Source organism: Marmota marmota, unplaced genomic scaffold (assembly GCF_001458135.2).
Source record: "Marmota marmota marmota unplaced genomic scaffold, marMar, whole genome shotgun sequence".
Lineage (NCBI taxonomy): Eukaryota > Metazoa > Chordata > Mammalia > Rodentia > Sciuridae > Marmota > Marmota marmota.
In genome coordinates, this window is record NW_026000016.1 from 16,501,560 (window position 1) to 16,525,038 (window position 23,479).

The 23,479-nt window shown below is 35.8% G+C and overlaps 1 protein-coding gene across 1 annotated transcript in view; it reads left to right on the top strand.

The window, feature by feature from the left end:
* Nucleotides 1–23,479, top strand: part of Wdr64 (WD repeat domain 64) — a 140,074-nt gene that overhangs the window by 63,240 nt on the left and 53,355 nt on the right. Inside the window, exons 9-10 of the mRNA XM_048809781.1 lie at nt 1,634–1,713; nt 12,247–12,386. Coding sequence (XP_048665738.1) covers nt 1,634–1,713; nt 12,247–12,386 — 220 coding nt within the window. The remainder of the gene's footprint in view (nt 1–1,633; nt 1,714–12,246; nt 12,387–23,479) is intronic.

A 23,479-nucleotide genomic window follows, 5' to 3' on the forward strand; every position in this document is an offset into this window, starting at 1 on the left:
GCATCTATTTTGCAATAGTTTGGAGTCTGTCTTTGAAACCAATTCTAAGCTTCCTAGTATTTACCCTATCTCTTGGAATTTGTTGGTGACATAAGCAGCTGAGAGTCAGGAAACTGTGAGATAAAAATACTCAGACAACCTCAGCATACAGTGATCATTGATCTGATCAGCCGGATTCTGTCTGAGCTTTTCAATGACTTCCTCACTTAGATCACTCTCTTTCTAAATGTAGAAACTGAAGAGGTTTGTTGAGTGTTCAGCATAATCATGTTTTCCTGAACTGCCATGGCCACTGGAGAGTCATCGAAGTAGAATAAGAGTTGGGTTGCTTCCCTCTCCAGATTCAACATGTTCCCATTTCTGCAGTTTCCTATAATGAGTTTCAAGTTGAGCCAGATTAAACTGCATTTATACAAATACATAATTGGCCAGCTGTTAAAATCGAAGCCAGCACAACTCCCAAAAAGGCAGAAAAAAAAAATTCTCTCAAAAAACAATTTCCATTTCAGAAGCGATTACCATTCTGGTTATAATTTTGCATGGAAATTTCAGAAATGGAGTTTTGTACCAGAAAGAAAATGAACATCTGCAATTAATTATACTATATGGAACACATTGGCCTGTTGTAACACATAAGTTGAACTTTTTACCCTTTGATAGCTTGACCGTTTCTGAGAGATGAGCAACTAACCACTCAGCACTACTTTTCATTAGTCAGCCAACTCAGAGGCAGCTTATGTTGGAAAGACATAGTGTCCTTCCATAAGACTGCTGTGGAGCTAGACAGAACTGGCATCTGTCCCAGCATTCACTAGTTTTGTGACCACTAAATACATTACCATAACCTCTTCTTTAGCCCAAGCTTTCCCATTTGTGAAGTTAATTTGGGTTAACTCACATAAAGTGCCTGGTTTAATGCATGGCACAGTCAGAGCTTATTTGTTCATTTCTTTTTCTTGTTCCCCTAAGAACTAAAAAATATGCTGAAAGCATTAGGGGCAAAAAAAAATGTCATAATACTGAGGAGATGAGATGGAGCTATTATAAGTCTGCACTTGCATCTCAGGTCCAGATTAGAAAATCCTGTCCTAAGGGCCAAATCCAATAAGCCACCAGTTTCTATAACATCAGTAAACTAAAAATGGTGTAACAAATATTTGAGGTAAATACACTTTAAAAGACGTTTATTTGGGCTCACAATTTTGGAAGTTTCAGTCTACGGTCAGTTGACCATGGAGAGGCAGCGCCATGATAGTGAGAGCTTATAATGGAACAAACTGTTCACCTCATGGCACCTAGGAAGCAAAGAGAAGAAGAGGATGGGGATGGGTTTCTCCAAACCCCTTCAATCACACACCCCCATGACCAAAAGACCTCCCATGAGGCTCCAACTCTTAAAGGTTTCACCACTTCCCAATTGCACCAAGAGCTGGGGCCCAAACCCATGCCACGTGGACGTCTGCATGGAGTAAGTAGATCCTGTAGATCAGTAATGATTCAATCATTATTTACATTTTCTGTGAGCAAATGGATTTACAAACCATTTAATAATGAGTATGTTAAATAGAATTTATAAGTTGAAATTAGCTTTATAAAGAAAAATGTAGATATCTTATATCTGTTTGTTTTCCAGGCCTGTCAGAGAGTTTGCTATGCCAAGAGGAGCAAATACATTTTGCTACTGTGTAAAAGCAAATGTGGTTGTCACTGGAGGTAAGAGGACAGTTCCCATTATAAATAGATTTTCTGCCTTGCAAAGAGTGCTCTCCTATTTTACTGCTGGGAATAACCTTTTAGGGAATTTATAAAATTTTATGAAGTCAAATCTGTATGTCGCATTCTGTGTGGCTTCTTGACTTGGGGACACACTTAGAAAAGCTTTCCTCAGCCTAGGAATCGGTGAAACAAGATTTTCTAGATTTTATTTTAACTTGCTTTTATTATTTGGCTTTATGGTTTTACTTTTAGAGCTTTAATCCATGTAAAAACCTATTTTTACAAATGAGAGCATGAGTTCCTAAATTTTAAAGCTTCCTAAAATATAACAAAGCTTGTATCTTTATTTGCGTATTTTGGGGGGGATAAAGCCAAATTTGTCAAATTCTTAAAAGGATTCCATGACCAAAAAGGTCAAGAGCTAATGACTTTGAGTTAACAGAGAAGAGGACCAAGTTTAGAACCTTGAATACCAACTATCTAGGGGCAAGTAAGGTAGAAGATGGGAAACAAGGTCATCTTCTGAGAGGGGAAAGATGACATCGTGAGAAGTTTTAGGGGAAAGATAGAGGACCAAAACACTCTTTTTTTTTTCAGGGATTAAACCCATGGGTGCTCACCCACTGAGTCACATCCTCAGCCCTTTTCATTTTTTATGTTTGAGACAGGGTCTCACTGAGTTGCTTAGTGTGTCACTTTTACTGAGTCTGGCTTTGAATTTGTAATCCTCCTGCCTCAGCCTCACAAGTGACTGGGATTACAGGTGTACGCCACCACGCCCAACCTGAAACACTTTTTGAGATGCAAACTCCTCCTGTATAACACTGACTTTTTATTTTACTGCACTTTGGAGTCAGATTGTCTAGGTACGAATTCACTCGCAAGCAGTGTGGTGGGCAGATTATTTATTTCCCTAAAATTTCAATCTCATCTGTAAGTAGAGTTGACTGTAGTATCTGCTCAAAAGAATTCAAGTAATTTAAATAAAGTACTTAGTACCGTGTCTTCTGCACAGTAAGTGCTCAATGTATGTTTGCTAATGATATCAATGGTAAGAAAAAACATATCATGTAGTGTTTGAGATTAATTGAGCTAATACATGCCTGGCACGTAGTAAGGTCTCAATAAATATCCGTTCGGTCCACTTATAATACATAGGCAAAATTACTTTGGCAGATGTGTGAAGGTTTTGTTGGAATAAAGAAATCTGAGGTTGTGTTTAGAAGGCTGTTACCGCTGTCATGAATGAGATGGAGAGGGTCTAAATTATCATAGGTATCATGGAAAAAGAAAAGAAAAAGCAAATTTCAAGGACATTGGAAGTGGGGCTATGGGTGTAGCTTAGTGGTAAAGTGCATGCTTAACATGAGTAAGACCCTAGGTTCAACCCTTCCTCCCCCCCCAAAAAAACCAAGCAAAACAAAATAAAAAATCCAAAACAAAGCAAAAAAATTGGAAATGAATGATTCATAAGGCAATTCATGCAGAATGATATTGTAGATTAGAAAAAAAAGATCAGCCAACTACAATTTTGTAAGGTGGGAAATGGAAAAACATCATTATGTTCATAGTGACACAGATATGAGGAAGAAGATGCTTAGGTGGATTTTCCATCTAAGCAAACAAAAGCTCAATTTTTGAACCTAAAGTTCAAATGTTAATTAAACACCCAAGAGGGCATTCCTTCTGTTGATGGGAAAAGATCTAGTTAGAGAGGAAGGGTATTGGGGATCCCAGACTGCCTTCAGGAGGGGGAAGACTAACGTGCATTATAGGTAAGGAGACTTATAGGTAAGATGCAAGTGAGCAAAGCAGAAATATAAACAAACATACATCAAGAAAATGTCCTGTATTGCAAAACCAAAGTTTAAAAAGAGTAAGAATAGAAAATTTTAAAAAACCTCTTTCCTTAAAAAATAAAATAAAATTTAGTAAATATATCATTTGCCTAAAGACATTAGAGCAAAAATACCCATTAAAAGAACCAAGATGTTAAATGAGTGAGTGCTATTGGCCCCTACCAGGTAAGATACCTTCAATTCTTATTCCCAAATACTCACGGCAGGCAATGCCTGGATTCTCCTTAGAGTCAGCTGCCTCACCCTAAAGTGCCTATTTTGCAAACTATAAAGTGTAAAGATAGCTAAGCTCCTACTTCAGAATAGGTATATCTATCTGAGATATACCCTGAGAGCACAAAGCTAATTTTTTAAGTATACTATGTATTCAAAGTTAATACTTAAATTAATGTTTTGTTTTCTTGAGTGAAAGCAATAACTATTTATTAGAATAATACTTAATTAACAAACTGGGTCCCAGATTTTTCAAAATATATTTTTAGTTTACCTTCCTAAGAACAGGCAGTTCTTGGAAAATTGTAACCATAGTATTTTAGGTCAGGAGGATCTCTGAAAGCATGTAGTTCAATTTCCTCATTGAGGAAAATATAAGCAACAGGGAGAGATTAAATATTGAAAATTAAACAGTTTATTAGTAGCCAGGCTATGACTAAACTTAAGAATAAGTTTATAACTAAATTTCTAATACATTGTTTTTACTTGTTTTGCTATCCAAAAGAATGCTATATTATTTTTATAATTATAATTTAACTATAAGTTAATTTCAAGTAAGTATTGTAGAAGGCCTAAAGTTGAGCACAAATTTAAGTATTAAGTTCGAATGCATAGTATACTTGAAAAAAAAATTCGCTTTGTGCTCTCAGGGGAGATATACTTACCCCTGAAGTAGGAGTTTAGCTGTCTTTACACTTAATTGTCATAGGAAAGCAAGGAGCCGAAACTCTAAGTTCTTGTGCTCTAGTGAAAGAAGATTTAAACTCAGACACCAAAAGTCATGCAGGAGAACTTTATTAGAAGTGAAAGTGAGGTAGAAATAAAATAAGATAAAAGTGAGGCTTAAATAGAAAGCACTTTCAAGGGAGAGAGTAGACTGTCTCCAAGCAGAGAACAACAAAGAAGAAAATGCTAATTTTCTTTTTTCCCCAATTTTATTACTGTTTGATGTTTACCAGAACTGGGGACCACCTTCTGTACTCTTCGCCAATTAGATATTCAACTCCTTCACATCAGGCAGTGGAGTTTTTTACCTTAGTTGGTCCTCTCTGGAACTGTCATGGTGGCCGTCCTATTTAGGGGGGCTTCATCTACAAGTCAATCCCATGTTAATATGGTCATTGGGTCAATTGCTGGTCAGAAGTTACCTTAGTGCACCTAAACTACTAAAAAAATCTTCCTTCCCAGATAAATAGAGACACCTTTAGCCATAATTCCTAACTTCATGTCAATATCAACGGACCCTATCAAGAGTTAATCCCATTAATCCTTTTCTTTTGACATATTTCCCAATTAGCTCCTTTTGCTTCTGTTTCCTTTCTACAAATTAACTGTCACACTTTCTTGTTTACTTTGGACATAGTTTAAAGAAGAACCTAAAGTAATTTAAAAGAACACTTGTGACCTTGCCTGCATTTCACTGCTCATTGCTAATTATTACCCAACAAGATGTATGATCTATCATGGGCAATGGAAATGGAGACATTTCCTGGCCTGGACTACAAGACAAAGTAGTAGTGGGTGCCCCAAGAGATGAAAGAAGGATTGCACAGCGTGGTGGAAATGGAGCACCAAACATGACTGAATCAGTCAGCTTTCTATCACTGTGACAGAATACCCGAGAGAATCAAATTGAAAGGAGAATGGACTTATTGTGCTATAGTTTCAGAGATTTCAGTCCATGGTTACTTGGCCTGTTGGTTTGGACTTGTAGGGCTCAGTATGACATGGTGGGAATATGTGGCAGAGGAAGCTGTTCATCTCATGGCAACCAGGAACCAAAGAGAGAGACAGGAAGGGTCTAGGGACCCAATGTCCTCTTCAAGGGCATGATTCCAATGACCTAACTTCCTCCAACTAGGTCCCACCTATTAAAAGTTCCACCACCTTCCAATAGCATCACAAGCTGGGGACTAAGACTTTTAGCACATGGGCCTTTGGGGAACATTCCAGATCCAAATGAAAGCAATGCCTAAGAAGCAAACCACTAGATTCTGCCCCCACCATTGCAAGTCTTTATTATTAGGAAAAATTTTAATACTCTATTTCAACCCAAATCCCCCCCGCCAAAAAAAAACCCTTTGACAAAACAGTACTTAAATATGTGGCCAAACTGAGATTTAATTTTTAAAATATAATCATCATATAATGCTTTCACATTCATCTTAACCAGGTGCTTTGGACAGCCCTTTGTTCTCACTTAAAAGAAAATAAAACTTTTAAGAACACCAGCTTTGGCTACATGCTTGTAATCCCAGTGCCTTGCAAGGCTGAGGCAGGAGGATTGCAAGTTCAAAGCCAGCCTCAGCAAAAGTGAGGGGCTAAACAACTCTGTGAGACCCTGTCTCTAAATAAAATACAATATAGGAGTGGGGATGTGGCTCAGTGGTCAAGTACCCCTGAGTTCAATCACCAATAGCCCCATACACACACACACACAAACAAAATACCAGCTTTAATATAATGTTAGCATTTTAATCATGTCTGGGGGAAATGTGTTTAGTAAAGTTCTGGAACTTAAATGATTCCATTAAACTCAGTGTTCATTATATTATAAAATCCTGCTCTACAGCTTTGAAAACTTATTAGTTATAGTTTTTCTAGCTTTTGCAAAAGAAATCAAACATTTAACAGCATGACCAGCAAGAAACCAATACATTTCACCATGCATAATTTATTAAATTTCACAGTTTTGAAGCCTCTGTTAGTAGAAAATGCAAATTCTCAATAACTGAAAACATGTTTTTCCCAGGAGAATACTCTTGTTGATTAGTGACTCAGCCAAGCACATTGTGAAGTGTACAGTACGTACTGGCCAATGACTCAAAATATACAATAAGAGCTGTTTTGCGAAGCATAGTTGAGCAGGTTAAATATGCAGGGACACTTATAAACAATTTTCCACAATTGCACAACTAGTTATCTAGTTGAGTCAGTTGTCTTTGCTCCCAGCCTTGCGTTGTTCCTGGACCACTATCATCTGATTTGTTAGAGGTGCTCTCTCCTCTGTATTCATCTCTGAACTGAGCCAGCTCATTTCATGAAAAGCAATGTACTTGGATCAAGTGACTCACCAACTGAGATAAGAGCTTGCTAAAAGAAAGAAAATCCTCTGGTGAGTGGCTTTATCTAAATCTTGGCTTAGTTAAAAAAGAGAAGAAAAATAACAAAGAAACAGGACATGCTCCTTATGAGTCATAATATATTATTTGCAATATAAAATCCTGTCTTCATATTTGACATTTTCTGTGAATACCTACTTTCCTTCCATATGTTTTGTGTGCCTTACTGCTATTGTTGGATTATAAACACTCAAAAGCAGGGACCTTGCTTCATATATCTATAAGAGTTTCTCTCACTCTCTTCCAAACATTTTGTAGAATGCTCTGTTCAAGGCAGGGACCTAGAAAAATGATAATAATAGTGGTAATAATATTCAACTTATAGTCCAAGATCTTTTCAGTTGCATATACACAATCTCAATTAGTTTCATGATAAAATTATGACCTAAGTTAATTTATCCCCATTATAAAAATAAGAAAATGCAAACACTTAGGTGAAGCAACTTACTCAATATCATAGAACTAGGGAATGATGGAGATAGGTTTCAAATCAAAACTGGCTTACCCAGAATATGCATTCTTAACCACTTCATGAGAGAATCTGCTAACCAACTCATTTTACTTAGCAAATAATAATCAAGCACTTAATAGTTGTCAAGGATTGTCATAAACAGAAATACAGGACTATTATGATTTGGATGTGAGGTGTCCCCCAAAAGCTCATGCTTTCAGTTATTGAGACAATGCAAGAAGGTTCAGAGAAGAAATGATTGGGTTGTGAGAGTCTTAACCCAATCAGTGGATTAATCCTCTGATAGGGATTAACTGAGTGGTAATTGAAGTGATGGGGTGTGGATTTAAGTGTATATTTGTATCTGGCAAGTGGAGACCTCTCTCTCAGCTTCCTGATCACCATGTGAGCTGGTTCCTTATGCCACACTCTGCTACCATGATGTTCTGCCTCACCTTGAGCCCAGAGGAATGGAGCCAGCCTTCAATGGACTAGGACTTCTGAAACCTTGAGTCCTCAATGAAACTCTTCTTCCCTAAAATTGTTCTGGTTAGATCTTTTAGTCACAGCAGTGAAAAGGCTGACTAAAACAAAGACTCATCGGATAAACAATAAGCAGATATGTAAACATAAAACTATAATCAATCAGGATTAGTGCTATAAAAGAAGTCTGATGAAAACACTCTGAGAACACTAAAAAGTCTTAAGTCCATCAGGGCCTGGGGAGAGTGATCAAGGAAGGTGCTAGAGAGGAAATATTAAAATTAAGTCTAAAAGGTTTTTTTTTTGCAAAGTAGACTTTTAACAGGGAATTTCTTTGTATCCTTAACATTTAGCAAAATAGCAAGTGTACGGTAATTTCTCAAGAAATTTTTATTCTTGCTATTAATAAGGATAACATGAAATCTTAAATTTGAGAAATATCCCACTTACTCATCTACCATAGTCCTTAAAATATCTGGATTGATATTTTAAGTCATCTTGGGCTGCTATAATGTAATAAGAGACTGGGTGTCTTAAACAACAGAAATTTATTTTCTTATAGTTCTGGAGGCTGAAGTCCAAGGTCCAGGTGCCAGAATGGTCAGTTCCTAGTGAGGGCTATTCACCTGACTTATAAGTGGCCTTCCTCTGGCTGTGGCCCTCAAAAGACAGAGCAGTGGAGAGTTGTCTGGTTCCTCACATATGGACCATCATAAGGACTCCGTCCTTATGACCTCATCCCAAAGGACTCATCTACAAATACCATCACAGTGAGGATTAGGGTTTCTACATATAAAATTTGAAGGAACATGATTCAGTCCATAGAAGTTACTTGAGAAACAGAAACTAAGATTCAGATGTTCTCTGCTTTTTCCAGCCTGTTTCTGATGATATTTCAGGATCCGAGAGTCTCTGAAATGAAAGCAGTTCACTTTCCCAGAGGAGTTAGATAAATGTTCAACAAAGATTTATTTTCAATTTACATGCATGTTTCCCCTGTCCTTTAGCCCTTGATAGTTAAAGCTTCTGATTCATATCCACACTGAAGTTACTGAAATTGTTCAATAGATATTAGTTGAACTCCTACTATATGTTACACACCAGAAACACCAGAGTAAACAAGAAAAAGTTCTGGCCTCAAATAACTTAGAGTCTAGCAGCTGGAGTTGTGTTACTATACTAACACTGGGAGGATGAATAGAGAAAGAATAGGGTAGAAAATATACCATGCTCCTTTTTCATGGGACCCAAAAAAATAATCTGAATTACGGAAGCATCTGAACCTATCACATTTGGCTGGATTCTGAATATCTGACTATCTTGGCGTCTAGTTGTTCCTCTACTGGCTCTTTCAACATGGAGAAGTCCATTTACATAAATAGCCCAATATATAACAGCAAATAGCTCCTTTGCATGGTCAAACACATTACCAAATTAAATAAGATTACCATGTTGGATTTCAGGTGTTCATGTAAATTGTTATTCTTAATAACTTAAATTATATATATATATATATAGTTATAATGCTATTATATAATCTTTTTGTCTAGTAGCCTAAAGGTCCTTGGTAATATGTAAGATGCTCAGGAATGCATCACAATAATCCTAACTCAATTTCATTTTCTGCTGTGTGCTTCTGAGCAGAATATATTTGAATCACTAAATTAAATCATTTGATTAGAATAACTTAATCTTTAGGAGTTAGTTTCTTATAAGAAGGTTGGATTATATAATTTCTAGGATCTCAACCTGAAATTATTTGCTATTTTTATGAGTCAACTTCCAGGATGACATTTAATGAGTTGTTGGTAAAATAGAAAATCCAATATCTTAAAAATATTTCATATGTTAGAAACTATTACACATAGATTAAGTTACTCTTTTAAAAGACATAAATGGATTACAATCATGTTAGTTCTGATAATGCAGGCTGCTGTAACAAACTCACTCAAATTTTATTTTTCATACCATTGGAATTGTAATAGATCAATGGTAAAAAGATATGGTCAAACAATCTACAGAGTAAGGAGATAAAATTAGCAAATATGTATAGGAGAAAATAATACTATCATAAATTAAATTGAGATAAAAATAAAATATCATTTTGGATCTACTAAAACACCAAACATTTTAAATCATGATAATATTCATGTGCTGACCAGAGTCTAACAAAACTGGTAGCCTTGAGATTTGGTACAACTATTTTGGAAAGTAACCCATCAGTATTTTAAAGTCATAACAATGTTTATAGCCCTTAATATAATGATCCCACTCTTGAGGATTTATCCTCAGTGAATAACCCAAAAGAAAAAAAAATCATGCAAATAAGTGTACATTACAGTATAGCTGAAAAAAATTAAAAAACTAGAAAGATCTAAATAATTTAATGGTTAAGAATGGTGAAAGAACAAATGGTTAAGAAATTGTTAAATAGCAACGTAAGGTTATGCAGCCATAAAAAAGAATGAAATCCTGTGATTTGCAGCAACATAGATGTTCCTGGAGGCCATTATAACTGAAATAGGTCAGGTACAGAAAGACAGATACCACACATTCTCATTTATATTAGGAAGCTAAAATGTTTTTTTTTTAATTTTTTATTGTTGGCTGTTCAAAACNGGATATTAGGGCTCTATCTGAAGTGTGAGGAGTAAAGATTTGTTCCCAGGATGTAGGCTCTCTATTTACCTCTCTTATTGTTTCTTTAGCTGTGAAAAAACTTTTTAGTTTGAGTAAGTCCCATTTGTTGATTCTAGTTATTAACTTTTGTGCTATGGGTGTCCTATTGAGGAATTTGGAGCCCGACCCCACAGTATGTAGATCGTAGCCAACTTTTTCTTCTATCAGACGGCGTGTCTCTGATTTGATATCAAGCTCCTTGATCCATTTTGAATTAACTTTTGTGCATGGCGAGAGAAAGGGATTCAGTTTCATTTTGTTGCATATGGATTTCCAATTTTCCCAGCACCATTTGTTGAAGCTTTTAGCCCCTTTATCAAATATAAGGTAGTTGTAGTTTTGTGGATTGGTTTCTGTGTCCTCTATTCTGTACCTAGGAAGCTAAAATGTTGATCTCAAAGAAGTAGAGAGTAAAATTGTGGTTACCAAAGCCTGCGAAGGGTGTGTGAGGGGTGGGGGGGAGGTGAATAAAAGATGGTAATGGTTACAGAAATGCAGTTGGACAAGAGGAATAACTTTTAATGTTCTGTAGCACAGTAGGATAGCTTTGGTTGACAACAAGTAATTGAATATTTCAAAATAGTGAGTAGAGAGGATTTTGAATGTTTCCAACACACACAAAAAATGTCTGAGGTGTAATATATGACAATTAGTCCAATCATTTCAAACTGTATATATATACTAAAATGTGACAATGTAATATGTATATATATATATATATATATATATATATATATATATATATGAATATATGAAACATTATTACTATGGATCAATTAAAATGAAAATAATTTTTGAAAAGCAGAACAAAATGGTACAATTGCAACTAAAATGATAATTATGAGGCCATGGACCCACAGTCGTCCATGAGCATAAAATAATACATAGTGAGAGCTGGTCCTGGTAGTGTACACCTGTAGTCCTAGTCACTCAGGAGGCTGAGGCAGGAGTATCACTTGAGCCCAAGTTTTTCAGGCCAGCCTGGGCAAATAGTGAGATTTTTATCTTAAAAAATGGGCATAAAACATATCCAGAATCATATATGATTTATATTTTTAAGTTGACACTGATTTCCTAGAGGGAGTAGAACTAGGGATTATGGGAATTATGGGGAAAAGACTTTATTTTGCAAAAATTATACTCTTTTCTACTATTTAAATCTTCTACCATGTACCCAGATCATAAAAAAAACAACTGTCTGTGCCATGATAGTAATTACCTATAAATTATATGAGCTTATGGATATGTGTTAGAAGGGAAGATGGAAAAATAAAAACAGTTGATTTGTTCTAGTGGTAGATATTATGTGTAGTTTTCCTGTTACCTTGATTTTTCTTATTATTATAATGTTTGCATAATTTAAGAATGTGAAAATAAAAGAACAGCTGCCTTAAATACTTTTTGGAAATAAATAAAGCATAAATAATACATTAATGCATGAAGGAGTAGGAAAGTATTGAATCAAGAAAAATACTCATCAAATATTTATGAGAACTCACATTTGTATGTATAAATACAAGTACAACAAAACAGCCTTGACAAGAAACAGCAGATACAGATCAAGCCTAGGCCCTTAGCAAGTCAATCACAGAATTTGTCCTGGAAGAAATGGGCTGTGATTACTTATTAAAAGAAGGATAAGGATGTGATTGAATGGGAGAGATACTTTTAAAATTTTGACCACTTGAGAAAATAAATAATCTTTCACCATCCTCCTTTTTAGGAGATGATAAAGTCCTCCGGTTGTGGCACCCCAATATCAGCACCAAGCCCGTGGGGAAACTGGTGGGACACATGTTCAGCATCACCGAGATGGTAACCAATGAGAAAGAGCAACACCTCATCAGCCTTTCTTCTGCAAAGGTAACAAGAAGAAAATAGCGAAATCAAAATGAAATCTGTTTTTTTTCTTTCTTTCCTAAAATCACCTCTTAGAAGACCTAGGGTGCATACAATATTTGAATTAAATAATGGATAATCACTGAGAAAAATATTGTTAGTATGAAAATAGAATTAATGAGCTTCTATGTTATTTCTGTTGATTGTAGCCTAAGAAAGGGCAGGTTTAAAACAAGTGTAAAAGGAGACAATATTGGGAAGCCAATGTTATCCTCAGCAGACAAAACAAAAGAGACTGTCATTAAAGAAGGGAACATCACCACTAAAGAAAGAAAAAAATAAATAAATGTTTCTGTCACTGTCATCATGAAACTATTTTAAATGTTCTAGCCAATGTAACAGAAGAAAAAATGAGGTATAAATATTAGGTTTGAGAAGATCCAATTACTATATTTGTAAATGATGTGATTGCTTGAAAAAGAGTAAAATCAACTTAAAAATTTTTAAAAATGAAAAGCTCAATAAGTTGTCTTGTTATAATAGCAATTTATAAAAAAGATAAATTTCTATATAAGACCAATAACTAGTTATGAAAAAATGGTTGAAGAAACAGTATTCTTAATTACATAAAGTATGACATATTTTGGAATAATGTTAATAGGAAATATTCATGATTAATAATAAGATAACTATAAAGTTTTACTGATGTATTTAAGAACATGAATGTTTCTACATGGAAATATTATACTGTAAAAGAGAGTCTTCATCAAATTAATCTATGTACTTGATATTATTTGGTATTAGTTAATATATTAATATACAAGAATATCCTAGAAACTTTGAAAGATATAACTATAAGGTGACACTTCTCAATTGGATATCAAAACATAAAGTCACAATGAATAAAACAGCAGTAGGTAGACAATGCAGGAATTATTAATTTCATTTCATGTATGAAAGAAAACAGAGATTTCAGGAATTAGTAAATATGGGTGTGGGAATTTGTATATGATAAAGATAGCATTTCAAATATGTGAGCGATGAATGATTTATTCAATAAATGTTGGGTAAACTGATTAACTATATAGCAAAAAAATATGTAATCAGGTCCTCACTTCATAATAATGCAGCAAAATACATTCTATATGGGTTATGGATAAAACTAAAGATGTTCTAGAATTTTCCAGAAAATATAGGTGAATATTCATACAGTTTGGGGGTAATTTCTAAGCATAGCATCTATAGCTAATGGGAAAATAAATTTAACTACATTAGCATCCAAGTTTTCTATAAATTATGATAATAGCTATTATTTATAAAATAACAAATTCCATGTACTGTGCTAAGTATTTTGTAAGCCCAACTCATTTAATGCTAATAGTGACCTTAGAGGACAAGGGACTAATCCCTTGAGACCCTTAGAGGACTAGGCTTGCTTAGCCATGTAAGAGGCCCTGGGCTCAATCCCTAGCACCTATGTGCAAATAAGTGCACATACACACAGAAACTATATGAAATGATTCTATCAATTTTACACAGGTGAAAGAAAATGAGACCTAAATAACTTGTACAAGGTCACATGGCTACATAGTAGCTAAGTGTAGCCAACCTGGCAGCAGCTTCTTCCTCAGACTGTCTTTCTACCTTCATAAACAAAGTTAAAGGCAAGCAGCAGAGAAGACAAAAGTGCAATTTAAAGGAAACATACTGGAATAATACCCATAAACAAAACAAAACCTTGATAAGTAGGAATTAAAAGGAGGAAACAGGAGTGGAAGGAAAGGCTTAAAAACAGACTGGCATGTTCACGTAGTGCAGGGTTGGAGTAAAAAAGAACATTGAAAAGGGCAAAAGTAGGGCAAGTACAATATCCTAACCTACTTCTCATGTATTTCTTAATATTTCATGTTTAAAATAAAACTTATTACACCATGTGACATGTTGCTCAATGTATATAGAGAAAATAGACAACTATATTTTAAAAATAGGATGATTAAATGGACCCAAATGAAAATAAGGGTTCTGCACTTCATTCAAAGTGGTAAAAACACAGTCATCTAAACCGTGCATGACCCTATAAATGAAGTAATGCAGAGATTATAGTAGTGCCCCCTATCTTCAGGAATACAGTTCAAGGCTCCCAATGGATGCCTGCTCCATTGTATATGCAAAAGACTGTACTCTGTCCTTTTTGTTGCTTTTTTTTTCCTATAAGTAAACACCTAAGATAAAAAAATTAATTTATAAATCTGGCACAGTAAGAGAAATAACAATAATAATACAATAGAACAATTATAGCAATATACTGTAATAAAATTGCCAGCATCACTCTCTTGTGTTTTATTTATTCATTTGCAATACTGGGAATTGAACCCAGGGATGCTTTATCATTGAGCTATATCTACAACCCTTTGTTATGGTTTAGATGAGGTGTCTTCCAAAAAGCTCATGTGTGAGATAGTGCAAGAAAGTTTAAAGGTAAAATGATTGGGTTAGAGAACAATCAATGCATTAATCCACTTGAATGGATTAACACCATGCCTTGGCAGGTAGGGTGTGTCTGGAGGAGGTAGGTCACTGAGCGCATGACTTTGGGGTACATATTTTTGTTTCTGGTGAGTGGAGCTCTTTCTGCTTCCTTTCCATATCCTGAGCAGCTTTCTTCCACCATACCCTTCTGCTGTGCTGTTCTGCTTTACCTCAGGCCCAGAGCTATGGGGTTGTCCATCTGTGAACTGAGATCTCTGAAACTGTCAGCCCCAAATAAACTTTCTCTCCACTGTGTTGTTCTTGGTAGGTCTTTTGGTCACAGTGATGACAAAACTGACTGAAACAACCTTTTATTTTTTTATTTTTTATTTTTTTAGTCATTGCCACAGCAAAAGGAACATTTAATGAAATAATTTTATCAGGACAAGACATGTGCTTTTATAAAAAAATATTTATGTCTCAAAGCACGTGAGTATTTTCTCAGACGAGGCTTATAATGTTGAGAACATTATGGTACACTCTTAGAGGTGTCTCTCTCTTTCCAATCTTCTGTTGGATGCAAGGCATATCATTCAGTTATGGTTTTACAGACTTTTTAGGGTCATACATGATTCTAAAACTCCCAATGACTTCTAATCCTGATTTGTGTGATTGGGTGACCCCGAGAACCACTTAAATTATGAGGTCTCATTTCCTTCTCACACAGGAATTACAGTCCTTTGTAAACTTTCTTTCCTCCAAGCATTTCTGGAAGTCTCCAAGGAAGTTTTACTTGCTTGTGAATCAGCCTGGACCTCAGTTTTTACTGAATGCTCTTTCTTTTGAATATTATACCCAGACCTCTGATGATATTGCTGCCCTTCCTGTTACTCCTTTGGCAGATGTTTGTCTTTACCCAGGACCTGTGTTCCTCCCTACATCAAGGCTTCTTGATGATTGGATCAACTAGTTATGAGTCCCCACGAGTCCATAGAAAACCTGAAATCTTCACTGAAGTTAGATGGACAGTGGCTTTCACCTCTTGACACTGTTAGGGAAAGCCCACAAGGACATTGCTTGACTCTATCAGGGAGCTACAGAACTCTTTCTTGGGGATTCTTCTCAAGTCACCAGTGTAGTTGAGCTGTAGTAGGTTTGTTCAGTAACCACCACTCCTTAAATTTTGACTGTGTTGACTGGTGATTAATCATTTGGCTCCTTTTCCCTTTAGGATGAGTTCTTCTGTATCCTCTTTTCTTCCCATGTTCAAATCAGGTTTTTTTTTTATTGGTTGTTCAAAACATTACAAAGCTCTTGACATATCATATTTCATACATTGATTCAGGTGGGTTTTGAACTCCCAATTTTACCCCAAATACACATTGCAGAATCACGTTGGTTACACATCTACATTTTTACATAATGCCCTATTAGTAACTGTTGTATTCTGCTACCTTTCCTATCCTCTACTATCTCCCCTCCCCTCCCCTCCCATCTTCTCTCTCTACCCCATCTACTGTAATTCATTTCTCTCCTTGTTTATTTTCCCATTCCCCTCACAACCTCTTATATGTAATTTTGTATAACAATGAGGGTCTCCCTCCATTACCATGCAATTTCCCTTTTCTCTCCCTTTCCCTCCCACCTCATGTATCTGTTTAATGTTAATCTTTTCTTCCTGCTCTTCCTCCCTGCTTTGTTCTTAGTTGCTCTCATTATATCAAAGAAGACATTTGGTATTTGTTTTTTAGGGATTGGCTAGCTTCACTAAGCATAATCTGCTCTAGTGCCATCCATTTCCCTGCAAATTCTATGATTTTGTCATTTTTTAGTGCTGTATAATACTCCATTGTGTATAAATGCCACATTTTTTTATCCATTCATCTATTGAAGGGCATCTGGGTTGGTTCCACAGTCTAGCGATTGTGAATTGTGCTGCTATGAACATCGATGTAGCAGTATCCCTGTAGTACGCTCTTTTAAGGTCTTCAGGGAATAGTCCAAGAAGGGCAATAGCTGGGTCAAATGGTGGTTCCATTCCCAGCTTTCCCAGGAATCTCCATACTGCTTTCCAAATTGGCCGCACCAGTTTGCAGTCCCACCAGCAATGTACAAGAGTACCCTTTTCCCCACATCCTCTCCAGCACTTGTTGTTGTGAAACAACCTTTTAAAAATATTTATTTATTCATTGGTACCAGAGATTGAACCCAAGGGTGCATAACCACTGAGCAACATCCCTAGCCCTTTGTATTTATTTATTTACTTATTTATTTTTGAGACAAGGTCTTATTAGGTTGCATACAGCCTTGCTGAGTTGCTGAGGCTTGCTTTGAAACTGTAATCCTCCTGCCTGAGTAGCTGAGATTACAGGTGTGCACCACCATGCCTGCCTATTCTCCTGTGTTTTAGAACCATTATAAGAAATAATGGTTCTAAAACATAATAATGTCAGCGTTGTGAGCATAAGCAGTATGCTACCACTACAATGGATCTGATAACTGATATAGCTAATCAGTGACTATGCAACTGGACAAAGGGATGATTCACCATCTGGGCAGGATAGAGGATGATGGAAGATATATTTCTGGCATTTTCCATTAAATAATTTTGTTGTGTTTCATATTTTTGGACCACAGTTGACTGCAGGTAACCGAAAGATCAGGTAACTGAAACTGGGCAGCAATACCTCATATAAAAGGGACTACTGCCCAGGTTCATCTTTTGTATATACAAGGTGCCTATTTCAAAGATTTTACTTGACTTTGTCCCCTTCTAAAAAGAGAATTAGAGGGCTGGGGTTGTAGCTCAGTGGTAGAGTGCTTGCCTAGAACGTGTGAGACCCTGGGTTCGATCGTCAGCACCACATAAAGATAAATAAATAAAATAAAGGTATTGTATCCATCTAAACTACAAAAAAATTCAAAAAGAGAGAGAGAATTAGAACTTTCTGGAACCATCTAAAACAGAATTACAATAATAGTGGCACAACTGTTTAAATGCAATAAAACTCATAGAACCTTATACTTAAAATGGATGACTTTTACAGCATGTGGATTACACCTCAATATTGTTGAAAACAGATAATTAATGTGACATGCCAAGAAAGTAAAAATTCAAGAGAAAAAAGGCTTTGATTTATGGTATCTCCTTTTGCATAACAGAAATTCCACTTACACATTTAACATTAATGAATACTGATATGAAAATATCTAAATAATATATGAGATACAATGAAAGAGGATATAATTAATCTATTTTAAAATATATATTTGTATATTTTACATTATCAGTAATGATTACCAGCAAGATGTTTGATGTTTTAGAGGTTATTACTGTGAGACAAGGTTGTGAATGGATTACAAGTATTTTCTTTTGTTTTTTTGGTTTTTTTCCCCCTTTTATTTTCTGTTCTCTACAGTAAATATTCATTGCTTTTGTAATAATAAAAACTGAAAATTTTTAAATGGTACTGGAAAGAGAGTGGAGGATTTTGAGAGTAAAACTAAAACATTATGGGAGTCTTCTCTAGAAAATTGAAAGGAAAAGAAGATATCTGCTAGCAAAAATTGAGGTCATTTGTGCTCATTGTGAAGAGACAGAAGAGATAACCTTTCTAAAATCTTCTAAATGTAATGGGCACATTAAGATGATGCTCATTCACCATCCTGGCAACTCCATTCGAGCAAATTACTTAATATCTTTCCATTTGGTTTCTTCATTTATAAAACATAGGAGTGTTTAGCCTAGAGGGTTGTTATAAAGATGAAATGAGCTCATTCATTTTATTATTCGGCCAACACTTATTTCTGGGGTATCTACTCAAGCATCAGGTTCTGTCCTGGGATCAAGAGATAGAACATCCAACAAGTGGGGCGAGGGTCATGTCCCTGGAAAATTTAGATCCTAGGGGAAGAAAAACAAGAAAAATAATAATAAATGCATAAGAAAACAGTATGGTAATATCTGTAAGAAATAGAAAAAAACACTGGGGTGAAGTGATTGAACATCACTGCTGTTTTCTTCTGTATTTATTATTTTGAAATGGGCATAAATTCACATAAAAGCAAAAGCCCGAGTGACCAGAGGATCCAACCCCATGAAAATCTGGCAAAAGAATAACTGAAGCAGAAAGGACACCCAGCAAGATACACACACGTCTTTGCTGAAGCTGTCTTTACAGCTTCAGGGGAATAATTCACAGCAGCACCGGAATAAGATCTCCATCATCATCATTGATTACAACACAAAACAACAGACAGTCTTTTCACATCTAATATTCCTTCAGATCAATTCACATAAATCAGCGTTCATCAGACCAACCTGAAACAAATCACTGTGTTTAGCTGTGTGGAAACTACCTGCCTTCTCCTAAGTGTTTAAAACAGATTCCCATCTTTCCTTCTATTTTGCAGTATTTCCACAAGGATTTTATATTCTCTTCCAACTGTTAAAAACTATTTGTCTGCCAACTGCTAAAATTACATGTCTAGTCGCAGAGCTCAAGTGCTGAACAGCTAGGCCACATCTACTGCTCCAGAAGAACTGATAAATGTTGGAAGATGTGAAGACAAATATAAAAGCTACTTACTTTCATTTCATTAGCAAAACCACAGGAATAAGGATTGGCAACCTTTTCTAGTACAGATCTAGCTATCAAAAAGCTGGGTTGTTTTTTTTTTTCCTATGAAGAGGAGAAATATATATGCTTTCGTGATTCGTAACAGATTGCAAATGGGCGTAGAAGTTGCTATTTTTTCTTAAATTTTCACTTTGGAAGTGATATATAGGAACCTGAGAAAAGGCAAAGCTTGACTAGACAGGGGTTTGCCTTAGAGAAAAAAAGCACTGTTTGGAAACTAGGTATCAGGTGATTGAGGTCAGAGCAAACACAATGGATTGTCAACCTAGCCTGTCAACCTAGGCTTGGCTTCCATTTATCCACAATCACATCTAAGATATTCTCATAGATAAAGATAATGCTACAGTCTCCCTTCCAGGCAGCATGGCTAAATGAATCACCTCTAGAATCAGGTAAATCTGAATTTAACTCTTGCCTCTGAAAATAACTATTTGTGAATTTGTGCAAGTCCTATGAGATCCTTAAGGAGCATAACATAGTATCTTCCTTAAAGAGAGAATTAAATGAGATAGTATGACAGACATCACACGGCCAGAAAAAGAGCGGGGAACAATCTCATAGCAGCACAGGAATAATAACATTGTGCAAAAAGCCTGCACAGAAAATGAAGGAGAGCCCAAATGCAGTGTGTTAGAAGAAGTGAGAATGTCCTAAGGAGAATCTGAACACCAGCAGATGGAAGGGAATTTTAGGCAGAGGCTGCTTTGGTCTCTTAAAGACTTTAAAGAGGACATAGACTGTAGGCATGTTAAGGATGAAAAAAAATGATAAAGAGAGAAAAGGAGTGAAAGGTGTTTGTAAGAGATAAAGGTGTCTGGAGAAAAAATAAGGCTCTGAGCATTCTTGGGACTTAATGTATTTGCCTCTGAATTCATTTATTTCCTATTATTAATAATGCCACTTTATTTTTGTCTGCATTTTATTACTAAATATTTTCTATCGTTTTACTCTAATCCTTCAAAGTAGCTTAGATTTGCATACAACTCTTGTCTTGCATCTCATCTTTTGAACCCAATCTTTTTATTAGTGAGTGTATTAATAAAAAGTCTCATTCATTTGCATGGGAAGATACTCATTATATATTACAAAGTGAAAATAACAAGTTGCATAGATACCTTTTGTGTACATTTATACATGACCATAACACGATGCAAAGCAAAATGTCTGAACCATGATACACCAAAGAGAAAGAGTGAATCTCTAAGTGAATTATTTATCTTGTGTACTGGCAACTTCTCCTTTTCGCAAACAAAGGAGAATATATGTTTGTGTGTATATTATTTGTGTCAAACACTCAAAAAATCCTAAAATAGACACTTGAGATAATTTAAGTCAAGCATGCAACACAGCACCTGGTATGGAGCCAGGCCTCAGTACACATTCACAATTATCTGGAAGGCTTGTGCTCTCTCTTCTCTCTAGTTGTGGTGGTAGGATTTTTGTGCTGATCTATCCACACTGGTCCTGAACCATCTTGACCACTCAAGTAGAGATTATGGATGTGGTCCATGGCATAGAATAAAGTGACAGTTTCTAGAAAAATCCAGTGAGTCTCATGGCATTGATGTCTAAACATCAAAACTATGTAAAAGTCAGAGTTTTCCCTGCTGTCCTTGAGTGGCTGATACCACCCTCCTTTCTCTCTAAGCTACCTCATCTTCTACTGATTTTTTTTTTTTTTTTTGCATTACCAGGGAATGTACACAGTGGTGGTGCTCTATCACTGAGCTCCACCCCAAGCCCTTTATTATTTTATTTTTAATTTTGAGACATTGTCTCGATAAGTTACATAGTTGGTCTCAAATGTATGGTCCTTCTGCCTTAGCCTTCTGAGTCACTGGGATTGCAGGCATGTACCACTGTGCCTGACTGATCAGTAGAAACTGATCATTTTGAGGTCATTGTATTAACTTCCCTCTTGTCTATCTCAAAGTCTTTTGGTGTTTTTACCTTCTCTCTTTTTTCTTGCCTCCAAACAAGCAGTTCTCTTCCTGCCTAAATCAAATTCCTCTTCTATGCTTTTAATCAGAGCCCTGACCCATCAAGAACCTTGTTTCATCAACGATGCTTCTCTTCCTATGTCAAATATGTTGATCACCAAGGTTCCTTTTCCTCAGTTGTAAACAATTCAGTTCTAATTTATCTTTAAAAAATTTTTTCTGGACTGGGGATGTGGCTCAAGTGGTAGCACGCTCGCCTGGCATGTGTGCGGCCTGGGTTCGATCCTCGGCACCACATACAAAGATGTTGTGTCCACCGAAAACTAAAAAATAAATATTAAAAAAAAAAGAAAAAATTCTCTCTCTCTCTTAAAAGAAAAAAATTTCTTCAAATCTATAGTTGAATTTCTTTTCATTTCATATCTTTTTTCTGACTTCTGATTTTCCTTTCATTGTTATTTGTATCATTTGTTTCCCAGTGAACAGTGACCCACCTTCAAAGTCACTTTTGATCCTTCTTCTCCCCAACCCCTACCATGGGTCAGTCTCTTTTTGATCTCTCATTCTCCATCCCACAGTCATGACCTTAGTTCAGACCACCAAGGGGCTTCCAGTTGAAGGTGCATTTAAGAAAGGTATTGGTGGTCTCCTATCTTCAATCCCTGCACCCCCCCAAACCACCCAAATATTACACTGTCACATTAGCCCTCCTCAACCCCACTTCCAACCTTGCCAGTGCTTTCTTATGGATCAGAAAAGGGAGCTTACAAATGAAGTCCAAATTCTTTTTTTTTTTTCTTCCAGTTTTTAAGTTTCTCCATGGTTTGGGATCAGAATGCTTTTTAGCTTTGTTTCTATTCATCCACCTTCAGACATACTAAGCTTCACAAAACTCTTCCCCAATGGCTTTGTGCTTTCTGACCTTTTGTCTAAAACATGTTTGCCAGTAGGCCCCATCTCTAAAAGGTTTAATTTCCTCCTCCCAATAGCACCAAGCTGGAGACCAAGGCTGTATCATTCCCAGATATTGCATTTATCTTTTAAATGTAAATGAAATATGTCCTAGTGAAATATTACCATCTTAAAGATCTCCTTGGATCCCTTGCGTTTGCACGCACATACACACACATTTACTACAGCCACTGTTGACATTAACCTTTATCTCTCATACAGCGGGGCCTTCTAAAAAGCCTCCATTGTTCCTTGGCTGTGGCTCATGGCTATAGTAGGACTCCTGACTTCCTACTGTGCAAATATGGGCCAACCAATATATGAGACCTACTAAGTGCCTAATACTCAATAGAAAGGCCCTGTGTCTCTATATATATTGACATAATCTCTGACCAAAGGAGCTACAATCTAGTTGAGTAAATAAAGTATAACTGCCACAGATCTTTCATGACAAGACCTAAGAATGAAGAGAAACCAACTTCAATTTTTTTCAGAATTGAATATAGAAAAATAGAATATTTGTGTCCAAAGATATGAACATTAAGTTCATATCTTTGGACACAAATATTCTATTTCTAAAAGTTTATCACCCAATTATATTTAGACTGCTACCCAGAACAGTGTATTTTACAAAGTTACATGTACAAAGTTACATGTACTTTAATAAAAGAAAATGGGGAAAATGAGTCTAATTTCCAATAATAAGGAGCTAGGTACAATAAATTATGAAACATATAATGGAATATTGTGTAGCCATTAGAAAGAATGAGGCAAATCTCAGTTGATTTATATATCCTAATAGAGATATAGGTTGTTTATATATGCAACCTCATTTAATGTTCATGAAAATTCTAAGAGATAAGTACTAGTTTATCCCCCTTTAGAAATGTGAAAACTAAAGCTTAGAGAAGCTAAATGATTTTCCCAAAGTCACACAGATATTAAGTGATAAAGCAGGAGTCATTTGAGGCAATCTATCTCTAGAGCAGTATTGAGGATCCCAGAAGAAGTGATAGGTGGGAAGAGGGATTTGGTTTTTGTACCATGCATATTAGTTAACTTTCCATTACTATAACAAAAAACTTGAGATAATTAACTTATGAAGAGAAAGGTTTAT